We start from the raw sequence: 20,926 nt of genomic DNA, 5'->3' as shown, positions 1-20,926 counted from the left end.
TCACTAACTGAAGAATTATATCTAACCTGGTATATCTAATTATATTTATATCTAAGTGATTATATCTAAAGCTGCTGTAAGTATTCACACACAGGGCTTTATGTGGACCTATATTTTCATTTATCTAGGAGTGGCATTTATGATTACAAAGTACACATAACTTTATAATTAACAACCAAACTATTTTCTAAAGTAGCAGCATCATTTTCCATTCCTAACAGCAATAAATTTAAGTTCCAGTTGCTCCACATCCTAGGCAGCACATATTATTGTCAGTTGACTTTTTAAAAAAAAAAAAAAAAAGCATTCTAAATTGATGTAGTGTACTGTCTTATTGTGGTTCAGTTTGCATTTTTTCCCAGTGACTAATGATGTTGAACATATTATTTGTCATCCACATATCTTCTTTTGTCAAGTGTCTGTTTAATTTTTTTGCCTATTTTTTTGAGTTGTTTTCTTATTATTCATTTGTAAGACCTCTATATACTCAGGATACAAATCCTTTCATAGTACATCTTTTGCAAATGTTTTCTACAGGTTTGTAACTTGTTTTTTCATTTCCTTACAGTTTGTTTTGAAGACCAGATATTCTTAATTCCTCTAAAGTCTGATTTTTCATGTTTTATGGTTTGTTTATTTTTTGTTTCCAATCCATCTTTCCCTAAGTCAAAGTTACAAACTATTTCTAAAAGTTTTAATGCCTTAGATTTTTAATTTATATCTCGTCATTTTGAGATAATTTTTGTATATGGTGTGTGAGGAATGGATCAAGGTTGATTTTTTTGCATATAAATATCCAATTGATTTGTAGGGTTCTTATAAGAATGAAATAACCTAAGGTATGCTAAATTCCTGATGCATAGTAAATATGTAATCAATATTAATCCACTTTATCTCCATATAATTATCTCTCATCATTTTCCTGATTGTTCTGAGCAAGACTGGGGAGACGGCTCTGTCTGCTGTCTAGGGTGAATCTGTGCATTCCCATCAGGGACTTCTTATAAAATGTAGAGGATTCATCTAACGTTTAATTTTTTAAGTCAGGGCATAGTAGTGTTTTCCTCCTTTATTATGAAGATTGGGTCCTTAAAAAATCAAACTAAAATGCTTGCTAAAGATCGACCCTCTTCATGGACACCCAGAAGTAAGAATTCCCGAGTTATTCAGTTTTATTATTCAAAATATAAAGACTGTGCATACTATCTATGTATGCAGAAATGCCTCTTTTCTTTTCAATTTAAGAATTTGTGAAGAACTCTTGGGTTTATTTAGGGGCTGACCATTTTCCCAAGTCTACCTGCCTGCAGTGTGGTTGTAACACAGCCTCTTCCACTAAGCAAGTTTTCTCAGGCTGCAACCCTAGAGTCTGATCCTCAGCTGGAAAAAGAGGTCTCACTTCTAAGAATTCTCAAAGAGTTCATAGAATGACACACTTTCTAGGAAATACTACATTATGTTTCTCTAATTTGGGCACTTGTCACTGCTGACATAGCCAAGGAAAATCAAAGAAGGGAATGGCTTATAAAAATATTCACAGTATACAGAGGAAAGCTCAGTGCTTTTATGTCAAATTCTTCTTTGTCCACAGATGTGAACTGGGGCTCCTCCACGCAGGCTCTTTCCTACGTGAGCGCTTTAGACAATGCTCTAGAACTAACTACAGTGGAAGACCATGTGAAAAACTTCAGGTAAAATTGGCTTCTCAAGCATCCTGGTGTCATTTCCCATTGGAAGTAGCTTTCCTCTATGGGAGACAAACGCACTAGTGACACGCTTTAGGGGTATATTCTAAGATAGGTAACCTTACAAAACTGCCACATTTTCACAACAGCACCCCCTGTGAGTGATCGCTTCTTCTCTTCCACTCTGAGCTATGCCCACCCCCAACTCCAAATTCTCCCAGTGCTGGCTGTCACCTTCCACGTACCGATAGAGAGGGGATCTCAGTGACATGATTTCAGAGAGATGTCCCCAAATCCCCACACACCTTCATGGTTGTTTCTGTCTCTATATAGCTTAAGGCTCTGTGGCTTACTGAATTCCCTTAGGAGAAGTTATACTTTAAGCTCTTCTTTGGTTATATCTTATTTTAAGTGGAACTTCAAAACACAAGCTTTGCAAGGAGGGTGGAGGAAAATAACATGAAAATATCGGTTGGAGAAGGACAGGTTGTACTGAGGATTTGGGGTAGGGTCATGTTCAGAGGAAAAAGACGGGGGGGGGGACCCAAGACTACCTTTTCCTTACTTTACATGTTTACTATCACTAACTAAACTAAGACTACAAATTTGGCAAGATTGGCAGGAAATCATGATGATTCAAGTCTTCTAGTGAGGGACTTCCCTGGTGGTCCAGTGGTTAAGAATCCACTTTGCAACGCAGGAGACGTGGGTTTGATCCCTGGTCAGGGAACTAAGATCCCACATGTCAGTGGAGCAACTGAGCCCACGAGCTGAACCCGTGCACCACAGCGAAAGATCCCACATGATGAAACAAAGATACCATGAGGTGCAACTAAGACCTGAGGCAGCCAAATAAATAAATGCTTTTTTTAAAAAAGAAGAATGGAAAAAAGGACTTCTAGTGAGAAACTCGGAGAAGGCAATGGCACCCCACTCCAGTACTCTTGCCTGGAAAATCCCATGGACGGAGGAGCCTGGTGGGCTACGGTCCATGGGGTCGCTAAGAGTCAGACACGACTGAGCGACTTCACTTTAACTTTTCACTTTCATGCACTGGAGAAGGAAATGGCAACCCACTCCAGTATTCTTGCCTGGAGAATCCCAGGGATGGCGGAGCCTGGTGGGCTGCCGTCTATGGGGTCGCACAGAGTCGGACACGACTGAAGCGACTTAGCAGCAGTAGCAGCAGTGAGAAACTCAAGAGATACTTAGGAGAGTGGTTGTCCCATTTTGCCAAGCCTTCTGTACTAGCCCTTTCCATTGGGGGTGGTTCTGGACTCACAGCTTTCTTGTCATGACCAGTTTTCACATCCTCTCTTCTCCATTTTCAGGCCCCAGTGCATTGTCTTAACAGGGGGACCCATGACAAGACCTGCTCTCTTGGATATAACTCATGCCTTTACCAAGAACAGTGGCCTTTGCATCTGCTGTGAAGTCTTTGTGGTAAGAACCGCTTCATCCCTTGAAGGTGCCTTTTCCTGCTTGCTCATTTGTGTTGCCTTAGGGGAGCCCAGAAGGTATATGCAGTGATAGGAGAATGGTAAGGCAGTTTAGAACAGGGCCCCTTTCCTTCATTCATATACCAAGGACTAGCAGGGGCCCATGGAGAAGGAAATGGCAACCCACTCCAGTATTCTTGCCTGGAGAATCCTGTGGACAGAGGAGCCTGGTGTGCTGCTGTCCATGGGGTTGCACAGAGTCGGACACAAATGAAGCGACTTAGCAGCAGCAGCAGCAGGGGCCCATGATCCTGAACTTAAATGAGTGGATGAAATGTGTTTCAGATTTCACAGGAGACCAACTAAAAGTGGTAATACTTCTGAATGATGGCCTTTTAGTCAAGAAAAGAAAACCAGCTCATAAATAAAATGAAAATATTTGGGGGTGATAACTGTTCTCAGAAATATGAAAGGATAGAATGAGCTAGAGAGCACTATTATGTAGATTAACTGATGAGGAAGAGCCAGACATTATGGCCTTAAATGAAAGCAGGTAGAATTCAGATTAAATATTTGAATAAACTTGATGATACTACAGATATCTAGGGAGTTAAACCAAGTTTTCCATGCCTTAGATAAACATTCAAAGCTGAATGAGTTCCTTTTTGTTCAGGAAGTATGTGGGGGACTAAGGATAACTTACTAGTGGTTTTTCCAGGGGGTATTCAAAGTAGATGCTAAACACTTAACAATAATTATTGACCAATCACTATCACTACTCTCTAAAATGAGAAGAAAGCATTATTATAACAAAATAATGTCTAAGTCCTCCAAACCAGCCTACTTCTACTTGTATTCTCACAGTGTGCTCTCTTGCACACACTGTGTGTGTGTGTGTGTGTGTCCCTGTTTCTCTCCGTCTGGGTCATGCACACACACCACTCAAAATCCTCAGCAGTGTCAATGTATTATGATCATACTTACTAATTCTTCAAAGTATTTTCCTACAGTTTTTCTTATTTCAGTCTACATGACAGTCTAGTGAGGAAGAAAGGGAAAGAAGCCCTATTTTCATTACTCTGATTAGAAAAGTGAGATTCAGGAAAATTCAATTATGCACAGGGTCACAGGACAAGAAAGTGGCAGAGTCAGGATATTGGTCCAGGGCTTTGCGACCACATGGACTGTAGCTGCCAGGCTCCTCTTGTCCATGGAATTTTCTAGGCAGGAATACTGGAGTGGGTTGCCATTTTCTTTCTCAGAGATCTTCCTGAGCCAGGGATAAAACTCATGTCTCCTCCATTTCAGGTGGATTCTTTACCAGCTGAGCCACCAGGGAAGCCCTTAGAGCTGGATACCACTCCCTAAACTTCCAATACTTGCCAGGGAATAGCGTGGCCAGGAAGCTGTGTAACCTAGCTGGGGACAGTCAACTGTCCCATGATATAGGGGTTAATTTACCACATGTCATTGTGACCAGCACTTAAGCATCTTTTAACATTTGGCAATACTCTACATGCAATATGAAGCAAGCTGGTCATATTCTCTTTCCTCTCAGTGGTTATATGATAGTAACTCAAACAATATAACTCAATGTAATTATCCCATAGAGGGTAGAGGGAATCCTACTGACTACATAAGATTGACAGGTTCAATAATGACCAACAGGGACTCCAGAGGATTTTAGAAAATCTCATCAAGCACCCTACTCTCATATCATCAACTTTGGTGCCCTGGATTAGTGGATTTCATTTTGGCCAATATAATACCAGAGCCAGTTTTGGTGAAATACCCAATTTGGGGTATTTTTCTTCTCTAGCAATTTAGAGAAAATTTAGTTTAGAAAACCAATAAAATATCTCTAGGAAAGGAGAAATGAACAGAGAGTATAAACAGTCATATATTGGCAAGGGACACAAGGTCTTTTTAAGAGATATTACTTTAAATTAACCCTTTGCTGCTTTAACTATAATAAAAGAGTATGGTTCTGGAATAACATTTCATGTGAGATAGGTACTTAAGCCTGTTCCTCTAATGGCCCTGCTTGCTTGACATGTATATTAGACCACTTCCAACATTACTGTGCTGGTCTCTCTGAGTAAAGCCCAAGAGCCTCGCTCCCAGGTACTGAGATTCTCTTTGGGACAGGAAATAGTCACTGTATCAGTTAATGACTTCTCAGTTAGTTACTTTCTGTGAGCACCTGAGACTGCAGATGCTGTCAGCATTTTTCAACTCCATGCTCAGTCATCAATCATCTTTACAAAGAAACAGATGGAAGGGGATGTAGGGAAAGTCAACTTGACATTATTTTTTTTCCCCAAGACGTAGTGATTGCTGGTTAGGCCGACTTTGTGGAAAAGGTTAAATGGTAACAATGATGTTGACAGATAACAATTTAAATTTTAACTCTAGAAAGCTCATGCTCATGGACTTTTGAGACACTCAGTTAAGTTCTAAATCACTGTTTTGCCACCTATTGGCTGGGATTCCCTTGGGCACACAATTTAATCTCTCTATGCCTCAATTTTCTCAGGTATAAAATGGGAATAATAATGATGATGACAGCACCTGTGTTTGTTACAGGGTCATGAGAATTCTGAAAGATAAGCTTTCTAGCATTCAGCTCAGTGTCTGTCAAACAGTAAATGCTCGATTAATTTTATTTGTTATTGTTGGTATTATTATGGGATATTTTTGATATACAATTGTTGCCATTTTCATTCTGAAAATACACCCCCCTCAACAGAAACCTAAAACACCCTCTCTTAGCGAAACCAGGTCCAAACATTGGATCTTGGACTTCTAGTTATCCAGCAACTTGGTCAGGATAGAACAGTTAGATGCGCACTCCCTCCCAACTAGTCACAGGGCAGCGGGCTCTGTGCTCCAGCCCTCTGCTGACCTCCAGTTACTCGCCATCTGCTCCTCCAAGTCAGGGGCAAGACCCGGAGCTCACAGGCATTTCGTTGTTGGTGGGTAGTGGGAAATCACATGCCCCCAGCGGCCATATCCTGCAGACAGGCATTTTTAAAGGGACTAGAGGTTGTAGCTCTTAAAACTGCTGAAATTGAAATTAAGAATTATACTTTTGCTGAGTCCCAAATCCACACTGTAGCCTTCCAACTATTCAACTAACGTTCCACTCACCCGTCAGAGCTTCTGCCTATCTCTTGCCTTTTTCTACGAAACTTAAAGATTTCAGAAGAGGGACCCTTCATCAGGACAAACTGGGGGATATGTTTAAAGGAATCTGACTTGGTTACTTAAAATAATGTCTATTTTTCTCCTTTGATTACCTCATAATAAGTTAGTGATATATCCCAAGAGGCTTTCTATTCAATATGTGCGATTTTCTTTTTCTTACATGCTTCACTCCTTTCACCACACGAAGACTAGGGGTAGGATTCCACCTTCGAGCATCACCTCATGTTTCCGAGCATAGCCATCTTCAGTGCATTCAGCAACAGGCAAATATGAAGTCAAGGGCTGTGATTTCCACTAACTGTACTGTATGTACAATGGCATAAAAAAACACTGCCTTTCTTTGTCAGTCAGTTTCTTCACTTATTTGTACTAACTGGAGAGATAGTAATTATTGCAAATAGCTTAGTTTGGATTCATGTATCCTTAATTCTCTGCGTGGGGCTTCCCTGGTGGCTCAGTGGTAAAAGAATCTGCCTGCCAATGCCAGGAGACATGGATTTGATATCTGACAAATGGAAGAGTAGAGCAACTAAGTCCATGTGCCACAACTATTGAGCCCTTTTGGTGGCTCAGCAGTAACGAATCTGCCTGCAATGCAAAAGACGTGGGTTCGATCCCTGAGTTGTCCATCACCAACTCCCTGAGTCCATCCAAACCCATGTCCATTGAGTCGGTGATGCCATCCAACCATCTCATCCTCTGTCGTCCCCTTCTTCTCCTGCCCTCAATCTTTCCCAGCATCAGAGTCTTTTCCAATGCGTCAGCACTTCGCATCAGGTGGCCAGAGTATTGGAGTTTCACCTTCAACATCAGTCCTTCCAATGAACACCCAGGACTGATCTCCTTTAGGATGGACTGGTTGGATCTCCTTGCAGTCCAAGGGACTCTCAAGAGTCTTCTCCAACACCACACTTCAAAAGCATCAATTCTTCGGCACTCAGCTTTCTTTATAGTCCAACTCTCACATCCATACATGACTACTGGAAAAACCATAGCCTTGACTAGACGCACTTTTGTTGACAAAGTAATGTCTCTGCTTTTTAATATGCTGTCTAGGTTGGTTATAACTTTCCTTCCAAGGAGTAAGCGACTTTTAATTTCATGGCTGCAGTCACCATCCGCAGTGATTTTGGAGCCCAGAAAAATAAAGTCTGACACTTTTTCCACTGTTTCCCCATCTATTTCCCATGAAGTGATGGGACCAGATGCCATGATCTTAGTTTTCTGAATGTTGAGCTTTAAGCCAACTTTTTCACTCTCCTCTTTCACCTTCATCAAGAGGCTCTTTAGTTCTTCTTCACTTTCTGCCATAAGGGTGGTGTCATCCGCATATCTGAGGTTATTGATATTTCTCCCGGCAATCTTGATTCCAGTTTGTGTTTCCTCTAGCCCAGCATTTCTCATGATGTACTCTGCATATAAGTTAAATAAGCAGGGTGACAATATACAGCCTTGACATACTCCTTTTCCTGTTTGGAACCAGTCTGTTGTTCCATGTCCAGTTCTAACTGTTGCTTCCTGACCTGCATACAGGTTTTTCAAGAGGCAGGTCAGGTGGTCTGGTATTCTCATCTCTTTCAGAATTTTCCACAGTTTATTGTGATCCACACAGTCAAAGGCTTTGGCATAGTCAATAAAGCAGAAATAGATGTTTTTCTGGAACTCTCTTGCTTTTTCGATGATCCAGTGGATGTTGGCAATTTGATCTCTGGTTCCTCTGCCTTTTCTAAAACCAGCTTGAACATATGGAATTTCACGGTTCATGTACCGTTGAATTCTGGCTTGGAGAATTTTGAGCATTACTTTACTAGCGTGTGAGATAAGTGCAACTGTGCGGTAGTTTGAACATTCTTTGGCATTGCGTTTCTTTGGGATTGGAATGAAAACTGACCTTTTCCAATCTTGTGGCCACTGCTGAGTTTTCCAAATTTGCTGACATATTGAGTGCAGCACTTTTACAGCATCATCTTTTAGGATTTGAAATAGCTCAACTGGAATTCCATCACCTTCACTAGGTTTGTTCATAGTGATGCTTCCTAAGGGTTACCACCATCAATTCTCCGAGTACACTACATTCAGTTTTAAAAATCACACAGCTCATCATGTGAGAAGGCATAGTGTTTCTAGGCATAGCTGTCACTCACTCATATACTTCTCAGTTTTACATTTAAAGGCAGTTTTTTTTTTTTACTAAAACAAATAAAAGACAAGTATACATTAAAGATGGAAAGGCAACCTAATTGATCTGGGATTTAACATACTCATCAGATATAGTCATTATTGTCAAAAATGCAACACTTGCCTCTTTTCTACATTTTGTTTCTCTTAAAACTGCAAAGGGCTTTCAAGTTTACTGACATGTTTTATTAAGTACATTGTATTGTATTGGCTGAAAAATAAAGATTTTTTAAAGCTTGCTTCTACTTTTCATTTTGAAGCATTAAGAAAAATATTAGCTTAAATACATGAAATTTACTTTTTTGTGTGTTGAAAGTCATTGAACACTGACAATTTCATATGATAAAACTATAGTCAGTAAAACAACACCTGTATTCTACTTCTTTAATTATCAGCAGTTAACATTTTTCTTAGATGCTTCCACTCACTTTTTAAATGAAATAAAACATTACAGATCAAGCTAAGGTCCCCTTTACAGCCACTCAGCCCCATGGCTCTCTTCCTCTGAAAAGGCAATGTTACCTGATTTTGATTGGTGTTCTTCTAGTCATTTCACCCAAGTGTACAAAGATATAGATCTATTTTGATTAATGTTTGCCTACTCATTATATTCTTTAAACCTTGATTGTCCTGTTCTCTCTTCTCACTGTAAAGAAGAAAAGGAATAACATTGAACCAACTTCCTTATGTAGATCCCCTTTTAACAAGTTTTCACCCTGTTACCCTTTCTCTTTTTTTTTCATAAAATTTACAAAATATCTTAATAAAACCTAAAACTCTCTTTGAATTCAAAGAATCTCTTCTCTTGTCAAGGGAAGATAACCCAACTCTGTGGCTTATGGACTCTGTGGCTTATGGACAGTTCAAGCACAGATAATCATGGAAAACTAAAATTATCATTTTTTCGTCTATCATCATCCTTTTAATCTCAACTTTCACCTCCATCAAAAGGAAGAAGTTTTTTTTAGATGTACATATTCTTTATCAGTCATTGAGTTTCTGTAACGATATTAATAAAATAATGACATGACAAAATACAGGGAGAATGAAGTGACCTATAAGTGGGCTCTAGGATCATGACGAGTTAAAATATCCACCAAATCAGAAAGGGAAAATTTTTCTTTCCCATAGTTCCAACCAGAGAGGCAATGAAAGCAAAGACAGAGCAATAAGATCCCTGATGTTTTAAAATATATGAGTTGGAAAGAACTCCTCATTTGACCCAAATTCCTGTATTTGATCCCAGTAGTATTGGAAATCCTTTGCAAATTCTTTTTTGTAATATACACCTATTTAAAATAGTGTCACATGAATTTATTCTCCAGACTAAATAATTAGAATTCCTTTACCTCTTTCTCTATCAGTGACAAAGTCATAATATATACAAAATTTTAAGAGCTTCTTTGTTCAAATCCTGAATTAACTTACATACTCATATTTTGACTAACTGAGCTAATCTCAATAATATTTTAATTGGTGATAAAATCCATTTTTGTGACTACTGATGTATTTGAACATTGAAAAATCAGATTCCAACATGTCTTCCCTTTTTGTTAGTTCACTTTTCCCATACTATATTTGTATTATAGCCTTGCCTCACATTAATAAGTGTGCTACAAGGATATTATCATTGCTTTTAGCAAAGACAGTCTCTGCATGAAATAATTTTATAACTTCTCAATAGGGCAAATTTAGGCATTAAAGTAAATGTCTCTGTCACAATTAATGTTTAATCTGTATTTTTTTATTACTAATAGATATATATTAGACTATATTTATTTAAATAAATGCCAGTTTCCCCAGAGATTCAAAGTCATTGTGGTACAACTCAATACGCCGATGGTCTGATACCTTTCCTAGCTGTTGGTTATTCTTCTATCTCATGGTTATTGTTACCATTCAGCTTCCTTGAAGAAAATATTTCTTCTTTCTTTTGCAATTGATGGTGTCTAGAATGCCCAAGAAGGACTAGTGGTTGAAAGGCATTGACAGAATCCTGAGCAAAATTTGATCTATAATGACAAATCTTTCCTCAGGCTAGGTCTTCTGGTTTAATAACTATCCTTCCTATGCACCTTCTCCGTCTTCATTGGAGGTTCTTATTATTTAACTGAATTGTAAGTTATCCAAACTGCTTTGATATGTTGTTATGTTCTAGAAAGCATTCTAGTAAAAATAAGTACAAAAAGAATCTGATCCAATTTAAATAGAATATTAAAATGGAAGTGACCCCAAATTACATCTACTGTTGTATAATAGAAATGTAATCTGTGCCACAAATGTAATTTAAAAATTTCTAGTAGACAATCAAGAAGAGTAAAAAGAAACAGGTGAATTAAGTGCATCCAGATTATTATTTCAACATTCAAGGTATATAAAAACATTAATAAGACATTTTACATTCTTTTTTTTCATACTAGGGCTTCAAAATCCAGTGAATGTTTTACATTTCCAGTACATTTTTATGTGGATCAGCCAGATTTCAAATGCTCAGTAGCAACATGTGGATAAAGCTAATCATACTGAACAGTGATGGCCTATACAATTTTCTTATTCTTATAAAAGTGAAAGTAAAGTGCAAGTGTTAGTTGCTTAGTAGTGTCCAACTCTTTGCAATCCAATGGACTGTAGCCTGCTAGGCTTCTGTCCATGGAATTGTCCAGGCCAGAATACTGAAGTAGGTAGCCATTCCCTTCTCCACGGGATCTTCCCAGCCCACAGGGAAGATCCTCTGGAGATGCAGGATCAAATTCAGGTCTCCCGCATCACAGGCAGATTCTTTACTGTCTGAGCCACCAGTGTAGAGCCCAAATCAAGAGAAAACAAATGGCACAACTAGGGTATCAGCTAGTTAATGTCAGAGCCAGATCTAAACCCTACACTCTGCTCCCAGTTCAGCACTCTTTCAGCTCTATTGTAGAACACTGGTGAACTTCGGTCTGGGACGTCATTGAGATTGTGAGCACTTATTTAATATAATAAAAATCAACTTTGGATGAGAACTTACTACATTCCAGACATCATTCCAGATACTTTATCATGACTACTTGAAATAACCTTGCAGGATAGCTATCTGATCCTTGTTTCTGGAATAATGTATCAAAGCTCAGATATCATTACCTCCAGAGTGGCCAAATGAACCCAGTTCTATATAACCACAAAACCTGGTATCTCTTTCATACATACCAAGCCTCTCTCTAATCCAAGACCCTCTAAGACTATGACTCCAAGCATGGTCTGAGGACCAGCAGCATCAGTATCATCTGGGAGTTTGTTAGAAATGCAGAATCTTCAGCCCTGTTTCAGTTCTACTCAGTGCATTTTACCAAGATCTTAGGTGGTTATTAAGAAATCTAAAACAATTCAATAAAATCTTTCCATCAACTGAAAGAATTTTTCAGAAAAATCGTAGATTTGTACCTTTGTCAGGCACATGGTAGATAATGGGAAATACTCTTGGGGTTGATTTGAAACATGCAAAGAATAAAACTAGCTTGGACCTCTAAGGAAGGAGAAACAACAGAAACTTTAATTAAAATGAGTTTCCAGAACTCAAATCTTAACATTTTGAAATGCTTCATTTACCACCACAACACCTGCCTCCTTTTATCTTAATCTCTTCTGTTCTTCCTATGCCATAGGTATGTGAACATCTATTTCCACTAACTTTATTGAGTAATGGCAAATGTTCATTTGAATAGGAATATGCCTACACTGGGCTTCCCAGGTGGCACTAATGGTAAAGAACCCGCTTGCCAATGCAGGAGACATGAGATGTGGGTTTGATTCCTGGGGCAGGAAGATCCCCTGAAGGAGGGCATGGCAACCCATCCAAGTATTCTTGCCTGGAGAATCCCCATGGATAGAGGAGCCTGGTGGGCAATAGTCCATAGGGTCACAAAAAGTCAGACATGACTCATGACTGAGCACACACGCATATCAATATTACACAGAGAAAAGTGATACAAGGGTGTCTTCACCACATAAAAAAGGCAAAGAATGGGCCTGATAGAATTATAAAGATGTATCGGTTCCTGCCATGATTTGCAACTCACCACATTTTGGCTCCCAAGAGTGCTGTCACATTTCTTGAAACTGGGCTCTAGCTGAGGCTTTCTTGGTATTCATAAATGTGGGTCTTGCTATTTTTAAAAAAATTGTGGTCATACCGCACAGCATGTGGGATCTTAGTTTCCCAACAAGGGATTGAACCTGCCTCCTGCATTGGAAGGCAGAGTCTTAGCCACTGGATCACCAAGGAAGTCCCCGGCTCTTGCTATTGAGTCAAACATCGATGGTGTATTTATTCTGAACCTCGTGAATCACATTTTCTGTATTTTCTCTCATGTGCCATCAGCTCTTTCTTTCATTTGATATGCGGCAGTTAATTAAGCAGATGCTAATACATCTAGACATTCTGCATGGAAAGTGAGCAATGTGAGCAGCCCAGGTTCTTTCCAGAAGGTTGAATGTCTGTGAAGCCTGTTTAGTGAGGTGTTTTCCCCTTTCCCACTTCTTAACCCAACAAGGCATTGCTGGCTATTTTTGTCCTTTAGAAAATAACAGCAGTGGGATGTATAATAGCAGGGCTTCTAACCAATATTTCATTGTGTCATACAGGGACCGCGCAAGCTGTGTGTTAAAGAGATGAACAGTGGCATGGCAAAAAAGCAGGCCTGGCTTATAAAGAACAAAATCAAGGCATTTTATGCAGCAGTGGCAGCAGATTGTTTCAGGGATGGTGTCCGAAGTCTCCTTCAGGTAAGGCTGGCATTGAGGGAATGAGTACAGAGGCAAAAGACAATTAGCACTCCATTGTAATGAAGCTCCCAAATGGAACTGCTCCAGTTACGTAGACTAGCATCAGAGATCAATACAGATGGTTAAGGAATTCATTTTGAATTCCTGGGGATAGGCAAAGCTAAAACAGAAGCAGAGAGGTTCTATTACAGTGAACTATGTGTGATACACTGGAAATGGAAAATGAGGTTGCCTTTGGCCAACAGCATATATTCTGTCTCATACTTATTGAAATGCAAATTTGTTCTGATAGTTGACGACATTCAAGATCCTATTAAAACTTCAAACTATTTTTACATCTCATACTGCATATAGCAAGGCTCAAGTCAGGCATTCTTTTCCTTTTTCCTTTTGCAAATGGCATGAGAGCAGCTGCAAGACTGGACTAAATAAATGTCTGGTGATCTGGGCATAAAATCTCCCTCTCCTCCTTAATTATTTCCAGAATGTTAAATAAAATGTAATAATCTCTGTGGTTTAATACTAAAGCTCACAGTTCTTCCATCTTTTCTCCCTTATTCTTTCCTTTTTTCCTCTCCTTTTATAATATATAGCATCTTTCCCTAGTTCTGATTTTCTAAATTTAAAGTGGCAGAGAATTCTAAAACAATCCAGGAGAACCTCAGAAATTGTAGGACTTGGCTTTCTAATAATTTGGACTTCAATATTGTTGGAAAAACCTGATTGTACATATACTAAATGATATATTTAGCTTTCAGAATTGCCATCTACAGGAGTGTCAAAATTCAGGATTGTGTCCAGTTAACGCTGATGGCTTATACAGGCTAGAAAGAAAACACATGGATTAAATTGTCATATTCTGGAGAATAAGAGTTTTTGATACATTCCTGTCTCTATAGTATCCCCAAAGAATAAAGTAGCTGTGTATGTAGAGAAACCATTTCCGAAAAACCTATTACCTTCTTCTGAATACCAGTGAGCCTCTTTTCACCTGTTACTAATTTGATAAACCATGGAAATAGATGTCATTGCAAGATTCTGATTTTCCTTTCAGTAGCAAGTTACTTTTCAGTAGCTCTTTGGTTAAATGGGTTGGGAAGGTTACACATTTAATGTAAAATTATCGTGGAAGGTTAGTAAAATAATAAGAATCTCAACTAGGAATGAGAAAACAAATACAGAATAAAAACATGAAGAGGGAAGACATTGGCATGTAAAACAATTCACCTATTAATCCAGAAGAAATTGTAAAAAAAAAACTTGACATGAATTTCTTCAGAGAAAAATGGAGTAAGAGAGGTCATGTCAAAAAGGGCAGGACAGAGTAGTATTAAAGGGAAACACTAACAACTATGCCATTTTGAATAAAACCTTCTCTGCATCTAAAAAATTATGATATGAACGGCCACATCCTCAAATCATAGTTATGGAAAACACTGCATCCATACTGCCGTGTATCTGCCAAGGGTCAGATGACAGCTGTAAGGAGCTATTCTGCTACCTGTACATTTCTAAGGACAACACACAAAATGAGGTGGAGGCAAAACTTATTTCAGGAACCCTCTATCAATGCCTATCTTTTTTTCACTTGCTACGTCCCTTCAATGTCCCACTTTGGGACAAAAATGTCCCACTTTTGTCACTTGTGTCACTATTCCCATGACCCAGAATATCCTTCCTTCACTTCCGCTGCTCTCCTTTTACTTGGCAACGTCTAACCAAACTGCAAGATCCAAAACAAATGCCAGCTCTCCCAAGAAACCATTCAATTTTTTCCCCTTACACTTCCATATGATTTCTTACTGCATTTGCACATTAACAATAATTATTTGCATGTATCTGTCACCTCAATCTTATTCTAAACTCCTTCAGGCCAAAGAATGTGTCTCACTACTCTCTCACAGCACCTAACACAGCACTTAGCAATGAATAGGTGCTCAGTAATACTGCCAGATTAAACTTAATTAACTGGAAGCCATATCCTGTCATCTACTGGGGGGAATTAAACCTCTGGTATGGAAGATGGCTATTAATGACACTGTCATGTAAGAAGATTAGGTTCTGGAAACATAGCTCAGTTATTCTTCAATAAATAATGTAAGTAGAAGTTTCAGTGATTCTTCTATATAGGAATTTTCCAAACATGGATTTTATTGCTAATGACATTATGGATATAGAAGGTGGAAATGAGCTTTGAACCACTAAGTTACAACACGCGTGCCAACAGTTAAGCCAACCCTCACTTGATTTTAAATTATTGAACCATTTTAATGAGTGTATCAGAAGAAATGCAAATGACTGCTAATTTAGAAAAGCTACATTTCTGTCATCTAAACTCCATTTATGGCTGAGATGATTTAGAACTAATCTTTCTATTTTATGCTTGGGTACGGGCATGAAGGACATGCACTAAAATGTAATCTAATCTTCAGAACATTACTTCAGTGCTCTTTTGGACATTATTTTTCATTTGCAGAGGTAGCTTCCTGGTCTGGTAAGAATTGCCCATGTGTTTATCTCCTCTGTTTAGGCCTCGGGCTTAGGAAGAATGAAACCAAACACTCTGGTGATTGGATATAAAAAAAACTGGAGGAAGGCTCCCCTGACAGAGATTGAAAACTACGTGGGAATCATACAGTAAGTGATGGCTTTCAAGACATGCTCTTGTTTGTAAAGCACTAACCAGGGCAGTACATAACTGACACTGTTGTACAGAATAAACTGCCTGAGAAGACGACATTCCCCTGGTACTCTGAACTCTTTAGCAAAGTGGAAAAACACTGCCAGTATTAAAACTTGAGGGAATCCTGCCATCAGAGGAGGAGGGGGTGGGGAAAATTCGGTGTCAGAGAAAAAGGTAAATATAAAGCATTACGATCTTAAAACCTATTTACAAGATTAAAAGGAGAGGACAACTAGGTAAGGAAGGAATTGTTTTTTCAAAACAGTTGGAATCTTGGGTTGGCTCGTGTGCTCAATTCAGTGATCTTATCTTGAGCCTCACCTCTCCCTTTGTGATACAGGGATCCACATGTCAGCTGCCTCTGACAGGTAACGATGTTAGTTTATGGACAAAAAGTGAGTTCAAAATGCGTGTGACATCTAATATCTAAAAATGGAAGAAGTCATAGGGTAGGGATAATAATGCTAATCCTTAAAAGATTAGTTGGCACCAGGCTAATGTCCTTAATGTGAATTATCCCACTTAATTCTCACAAGAAGCCTTTGAAGTAAGGACTGCTACTGTTCTGATTTTACGAGTAGAGACATAGACATTAAAAAATAAGTAAAAGGCAGAAAATGACAAGTTTTACAAGAGACAGAACTGGAATTCTGACCCAAGACCAACCAAGTTCAAAGTTTAAACTAACGATCACAATGCTATGCAACCTTCAAAAGCACATGTATACCCAAAATATTACCTGGCTTGGTTCCTTCTTTTGAGTAAGACAAGACAAATACTATACACACAGAGCAACTCAGGGTGTCCTCAGTGACAATTCTAGAAAATTGAGCCTCTCTTCCAGGCTTGAACATACTTAACCAGCTTTGTCTCAAGGAGGGTGATATTAGCTAGGCCTAACAGCCATCTTTTGTGTCAATAGCTCAGAAAGTGGAATATTTCCTCTGTCTGATTTCATACCACAGGGTAGAGAACGTGCCAAGAGGTCTGACTGCAGTTAGGATTCCATAATACACAGGAAAAAATTCCTCGCCCCTTCAAAGGAGGTGTATACACAGTGCTTCTGTCTTCCGGCCCCTGCTAGAATGAGCATCACATTTACTATTATTTGGAGGAGATTTAGGGAACACAACAAAATATTCCCACATTAGTTCTATTAAAAAGAAATACAACAAAATAATTTTCATCTTCTGAAATTATATGCATTACTGACCAATCATTTAACAGTCCTCCTAACATGGGGAACCCACGTATTAAACGCATCCTCCTGAACTGTGTTCCCTAAACATATAACATCTGGATGCCGTGTGCTGCTATCTGGCTCTGACTGGTACTCTAAGCTCAGTAAGTTAAGGCTAAGCCAGGTGATCAGGGACAGAATTTTGCCAGGCTTAGCAAACAGCTTTTTGATATATTTAAAATCACAGTTAGTTACTGACCAGACATTCTTAGAAATGGACTAGATCCACACTCTGTTATCCTGATTCTTCAGTAAAGTTTCATCCTCATCTTTAGGAACAAAGAAGGGTGGAATAAAAAGGAAAAAATATGTGAATCTTCAGTCAAAGAGTCCATCAGTGATATAAAATTATCTGAGTTCATCTTCCAACCTCATTACCATCTGAAATATTCTAAAATTTCAAAGAGCCAAAACAATCAAACCCAGTAATATTAAGCTGGGGAGACTCCTGGCTTTTATACAAATTAATAATTGGTAATAAAAGTTAGTGTTAAGGTGGATCAAATTTGTACTAGTATAAAACTTAGCTGGCTTGATAAAGTTAAATGATTTTATTACCACAGCAAAGGGGGTCAATACAGAAGGAAGATAATCAGATATCCATTTTGTATTTCTCTTTTTCATTTTGTTTTTTTAATGACTTAAAGCACAGTATTATTATTAACATAAAGGGGTATCACTACAATAGTACAATATTTTATTGATACCATTTTCTTTGAGTAAAAGATTTTAAATTTCACAATATTCATAAGTATGCTTTACTCTTAATTAGACTCTGTATTAGTTTTCATGGGCTGTCATAACAAATGACCTCAAAGTTAGTAGCTTAAAACAACACAAATGTGTTAGCTTACAGAAGTGTAGGTTAAAAGTCTGACTGTCCAAAAGAGAAAGAAAAATACCATATGATATCACTTATATGTGGAATCTAAAATGATACAAATGAACATATTTACAAAACAGACAGACTCACAGACTTAGAAAATAAACTTAAGGTTACCAAAGAGAAAGGAAGTAGGAGAGAGATAAATTAGGAGTTTGGTATTAGTAGGTACAAACTACTATATATAAAATAAACAACATGGTCCCACTGTATAGCACAGGAAAAGAATATGGAAAAGAATATCGATATATAACTGAATCACTTTGCTATACACTGAAAACTAACACAACATTGTAAATCAACTATACTTCAATTAAAACAAAAAAAGTCTTACACCAACTCCCTGGGCTGTTTTCCTTTCTGGAGGTTCTAGGAGAGAATTCCTAGCCTTGCCTTTCCTAGGTTCTAGAGGCTTCCCATTATTGCTCATGGCCTCTGTCTCCATCTTTACAGCTTTTGATGGGTCAAGTCCTTCTCCCACCACATTGCTCTGACCTCGTCCTCTGCTTCCAAATTTTACTTTTAAGGACCTTTGTCATTATACTAGTATCCTGGTCCTGGATAATTTTGCCTAACACAGAATTCAGATACCTTTTGTGGAACACACTGTCTACTTTTTATAATCAAGGACACTTAGAAATAAGATTTATCAGGATATTATTTTGTGGAACTTTTGCTAGAATGGATCTATTATTTTGAGTGAAGTTCACTTATGGTTCAAATTTTGAATGGATATTCTTACTATACTGAACTTATTTATATTACTATTTGAAAATTCAGGTTTACTTTGGCAAGAGACTTTTTTTGCGTATCTCCATAGTTTCTGGGAAAGGGCTTCAGATCCATAAAAGATTGAACAAAGGAACTCCCAAGGAGACTATTTCAAATGAACTCAAAGTACCAATTGGTTTGCCCGATATTTAAGGGCAGGGGAAAAAGTATTTTATAAGAATGGAGATAAAAGAGTTAGTGTTTCTTCCCCTTCTAAATAGTCTAATTCCATTGGGTTAGGTTTAGAGAAGATACAATAGCCAACTTCAACAGGATAGAGTTGCCTTGAAAAAGTGTTACTTCAAATGGTCTCTCTAAAGTCAATAACGGAGAAGGCAATGGCACTCCACTCCAGTACTCTTGCCTGGAGAATCCCATGGATGGAGCAGCCTGGTAGGCTACAGTCCATGGGGTCGCTAAGAGTCGGACACCACTGAGCGACTTCACTTTCACTTTTCCCTTTCATGCATTGGAGAAGGAAATGGCAACCCACTCCAGTGTTCTTGCCTGGAGAATCCCAGGGACGGGGGAGCCTGGTGGGCTGCCGTCTATGGGGTCACACAGAGTCGGACACGACTAAAGCGACTTAGCAGCAGTAGCAGCAAAGTCAATAATGAAAGTTTCTTAGAGGAACTGGAGACATTTTTAACTGGGAACTTGCTGTCAAGAATGTTGTAGGATTCCCCCTCAATGGGTAAGCGGTTTGGCTGATGATTTCAAAGGGTTTTTGTGGCCTTGAAACTTCTGTTCAGTGATTGTTTTGTTTACATTAGAAAAGAATCAAATATTTTAAATAATCAAAATTCTAATCTTAAAATTCTAGTTGATAGTATTGTTTGAAAAAGAGTTAGTTACCTTTCCTCAGAATACGTTTTTAAAAGACATAAAGGGAAAACAAACAAACAGAAAAAGCATCAACTCTTGGCTATGTTCAAAAGTAAAGTTTTATAGTTTAATTACATTAAAATCCTAGAAGTTTAACATGAGTCCAAATCTTGAGGATTAAGCGAGTCATTTAAATCACTAACTATTTTGCTTCCACTTTCAGCGATGCGTTTGATTTTGAGATTGGTGTTGTCATAGTCAGAATCAGCCAAGGGTTTGACATCTCCCAGGTTCTTCAGGTGCAAGGTACGTACTTTCCTTATTCAACAACCAGATTTTCACTGAGCACCTCCTCCCTGCCTGGCATTGTTCTGGGCGTGAGCGGTAGTGCAGAGCCCAACACAGACAAAACCTGCTAACAACGGAGCTCTTGTCAGGACAATGTTCTTGCCCTGACATGAGGTGTGTACCCTTTCCCTGTGTTTTTCTCATTGTTAACATAAGTGGTGTTTGTCTTGCTAACCAGAAATATAGAATAATTCAGGGCAGTTATCAGTCTTCTCATCACAAAACCACAAACCTAGTATCACTAAAAATAAATACTTTTGGTGAAGGAAACTGCCAAATTAATTTTTGCAAGATGTTGCAAAAAAATGAAGATTAATTATTTCCTTGGAAAACCATGTATTTTGTTTAAGAGTCTATGGTCTGGTTTGTAGCTAATATGGAAATGAGCCTGAATGTATCATGCTGTGAATCACTAATCTAAGTCAGAGACAGAAACACTAATTCAGATTAGTGATTCTGCTTTTTCCCTATAGAGGATTCCATAAACTACTTGTTAAGTCTTAGAGTATAAACATACCCTCTTGTGTATAAAGTGAAGGCCACATCTAAAGAGTTAGTAAAACACCAGGATAGGGCACTAACCCGTGACTTACCTCTTTAGCTGAACTTCACAATGGAGTCCACTGACAAGATGACACTAAAACAGAAGGATATTTGGGGGTGACCTCTTGTGTACCAGGTATGGTGTATATTGCAGTGCTGGGTAGACTAAGACTACTAAGAGTCTGTATCGTCAAGGATTCATAGCCTTGTAATGGAAATGAGTGCACTATTAGTGTGATAATAGGTATATTAATAGGGTACTATGGAAAAGGAAAAAGGGGCACTTAACTTCAGGAAGGCTTCCTGCCAAGTAGGAGCTAACTAGGCAATGGTTGGAGAGAGAAAAATGAGAATTTGAGCAAC

At 38.4% G+C, this 20,926-nt stretch overlaps 1 protein-coding gene and 1 long non-coding RNA gene across 4 annotated transcripts in view; one reads left to right on the top strand and one right to left on the bottom strand.

Moving 5' to 3' along the window:
- The window catches only part of LOC145513130 (uncharacterized), a 93,338-nt gene that overhangs the window by 22,918 nt on the left and 49,494 nt on the right, over positions 1-20,926 (bottom strand). The window contains exons 4-6 of the long non-coding RNA XR_014059138.1: positions 20,614-20,657; positions 17,393-17,462; positions 9,112-9,155 (exon numbers count right to left, since the gene is read on the bottom strand). This is a non-coding gene — a long non-coding RNA (uncharacterized LOC145513130). The remainder of the gene's footprint in view (positions 1-9,111; positions 9,156-17,392; positions 17,463-20,613; positions 20,658-20,926) is intronic.
- The window catches only part of SLC12A1 (solute carrier family 12 member 1), an 85,285-nt gene that overhangs the window by 40,944 nt on the left and 23,415 nt on the right, over positions 1-20,926 (top strand). For all 3 annotated transcript variants that reach the window (XM_081508528.1, XM_081508527.1, XM_081508529.1), the window contains exons 15-19: positions 1,592-1,691; positions 3,017-3,128; positions 13,130-13,270; positions 15,801-15,907; positions 19,896-19,978. In XM_081508528.1, coding sequence (XP_081364654.1) covers positions 1,592-1,691; positions 3,017-3,128; positions 13,130-13,270; positions 15,801-15,907; positions 19,896-19,978 — 543 coding nt within the window. The remainder of the gene's footprint in view (positions 1-1,591; positions 1,692-3,016; positions 3,129-13,129; positions 13,271-15,800; positions 15,908-19,895; positions 19,979-20,926) is intronic.

This window comes from Giraffa tippelskirchi, chromosome 7, assembly GCF_054371585.1.
Source record: "Giraffa tippelskirchi isolate mGirTip1 chromosome 7, T2T-mGirTip1v1.2.pri, whole genome shotgun sequence".
NCBI classification, from domain to species: Eukaryota; Metazoa; Chordata; class Mammalia; order Artiodactyla; family Giraffidae; genus Giraffa; species Giraffa tippelskirchi.
This window is presented reverse-complemented; position numbering and strand designations above follow the sequence as displayed.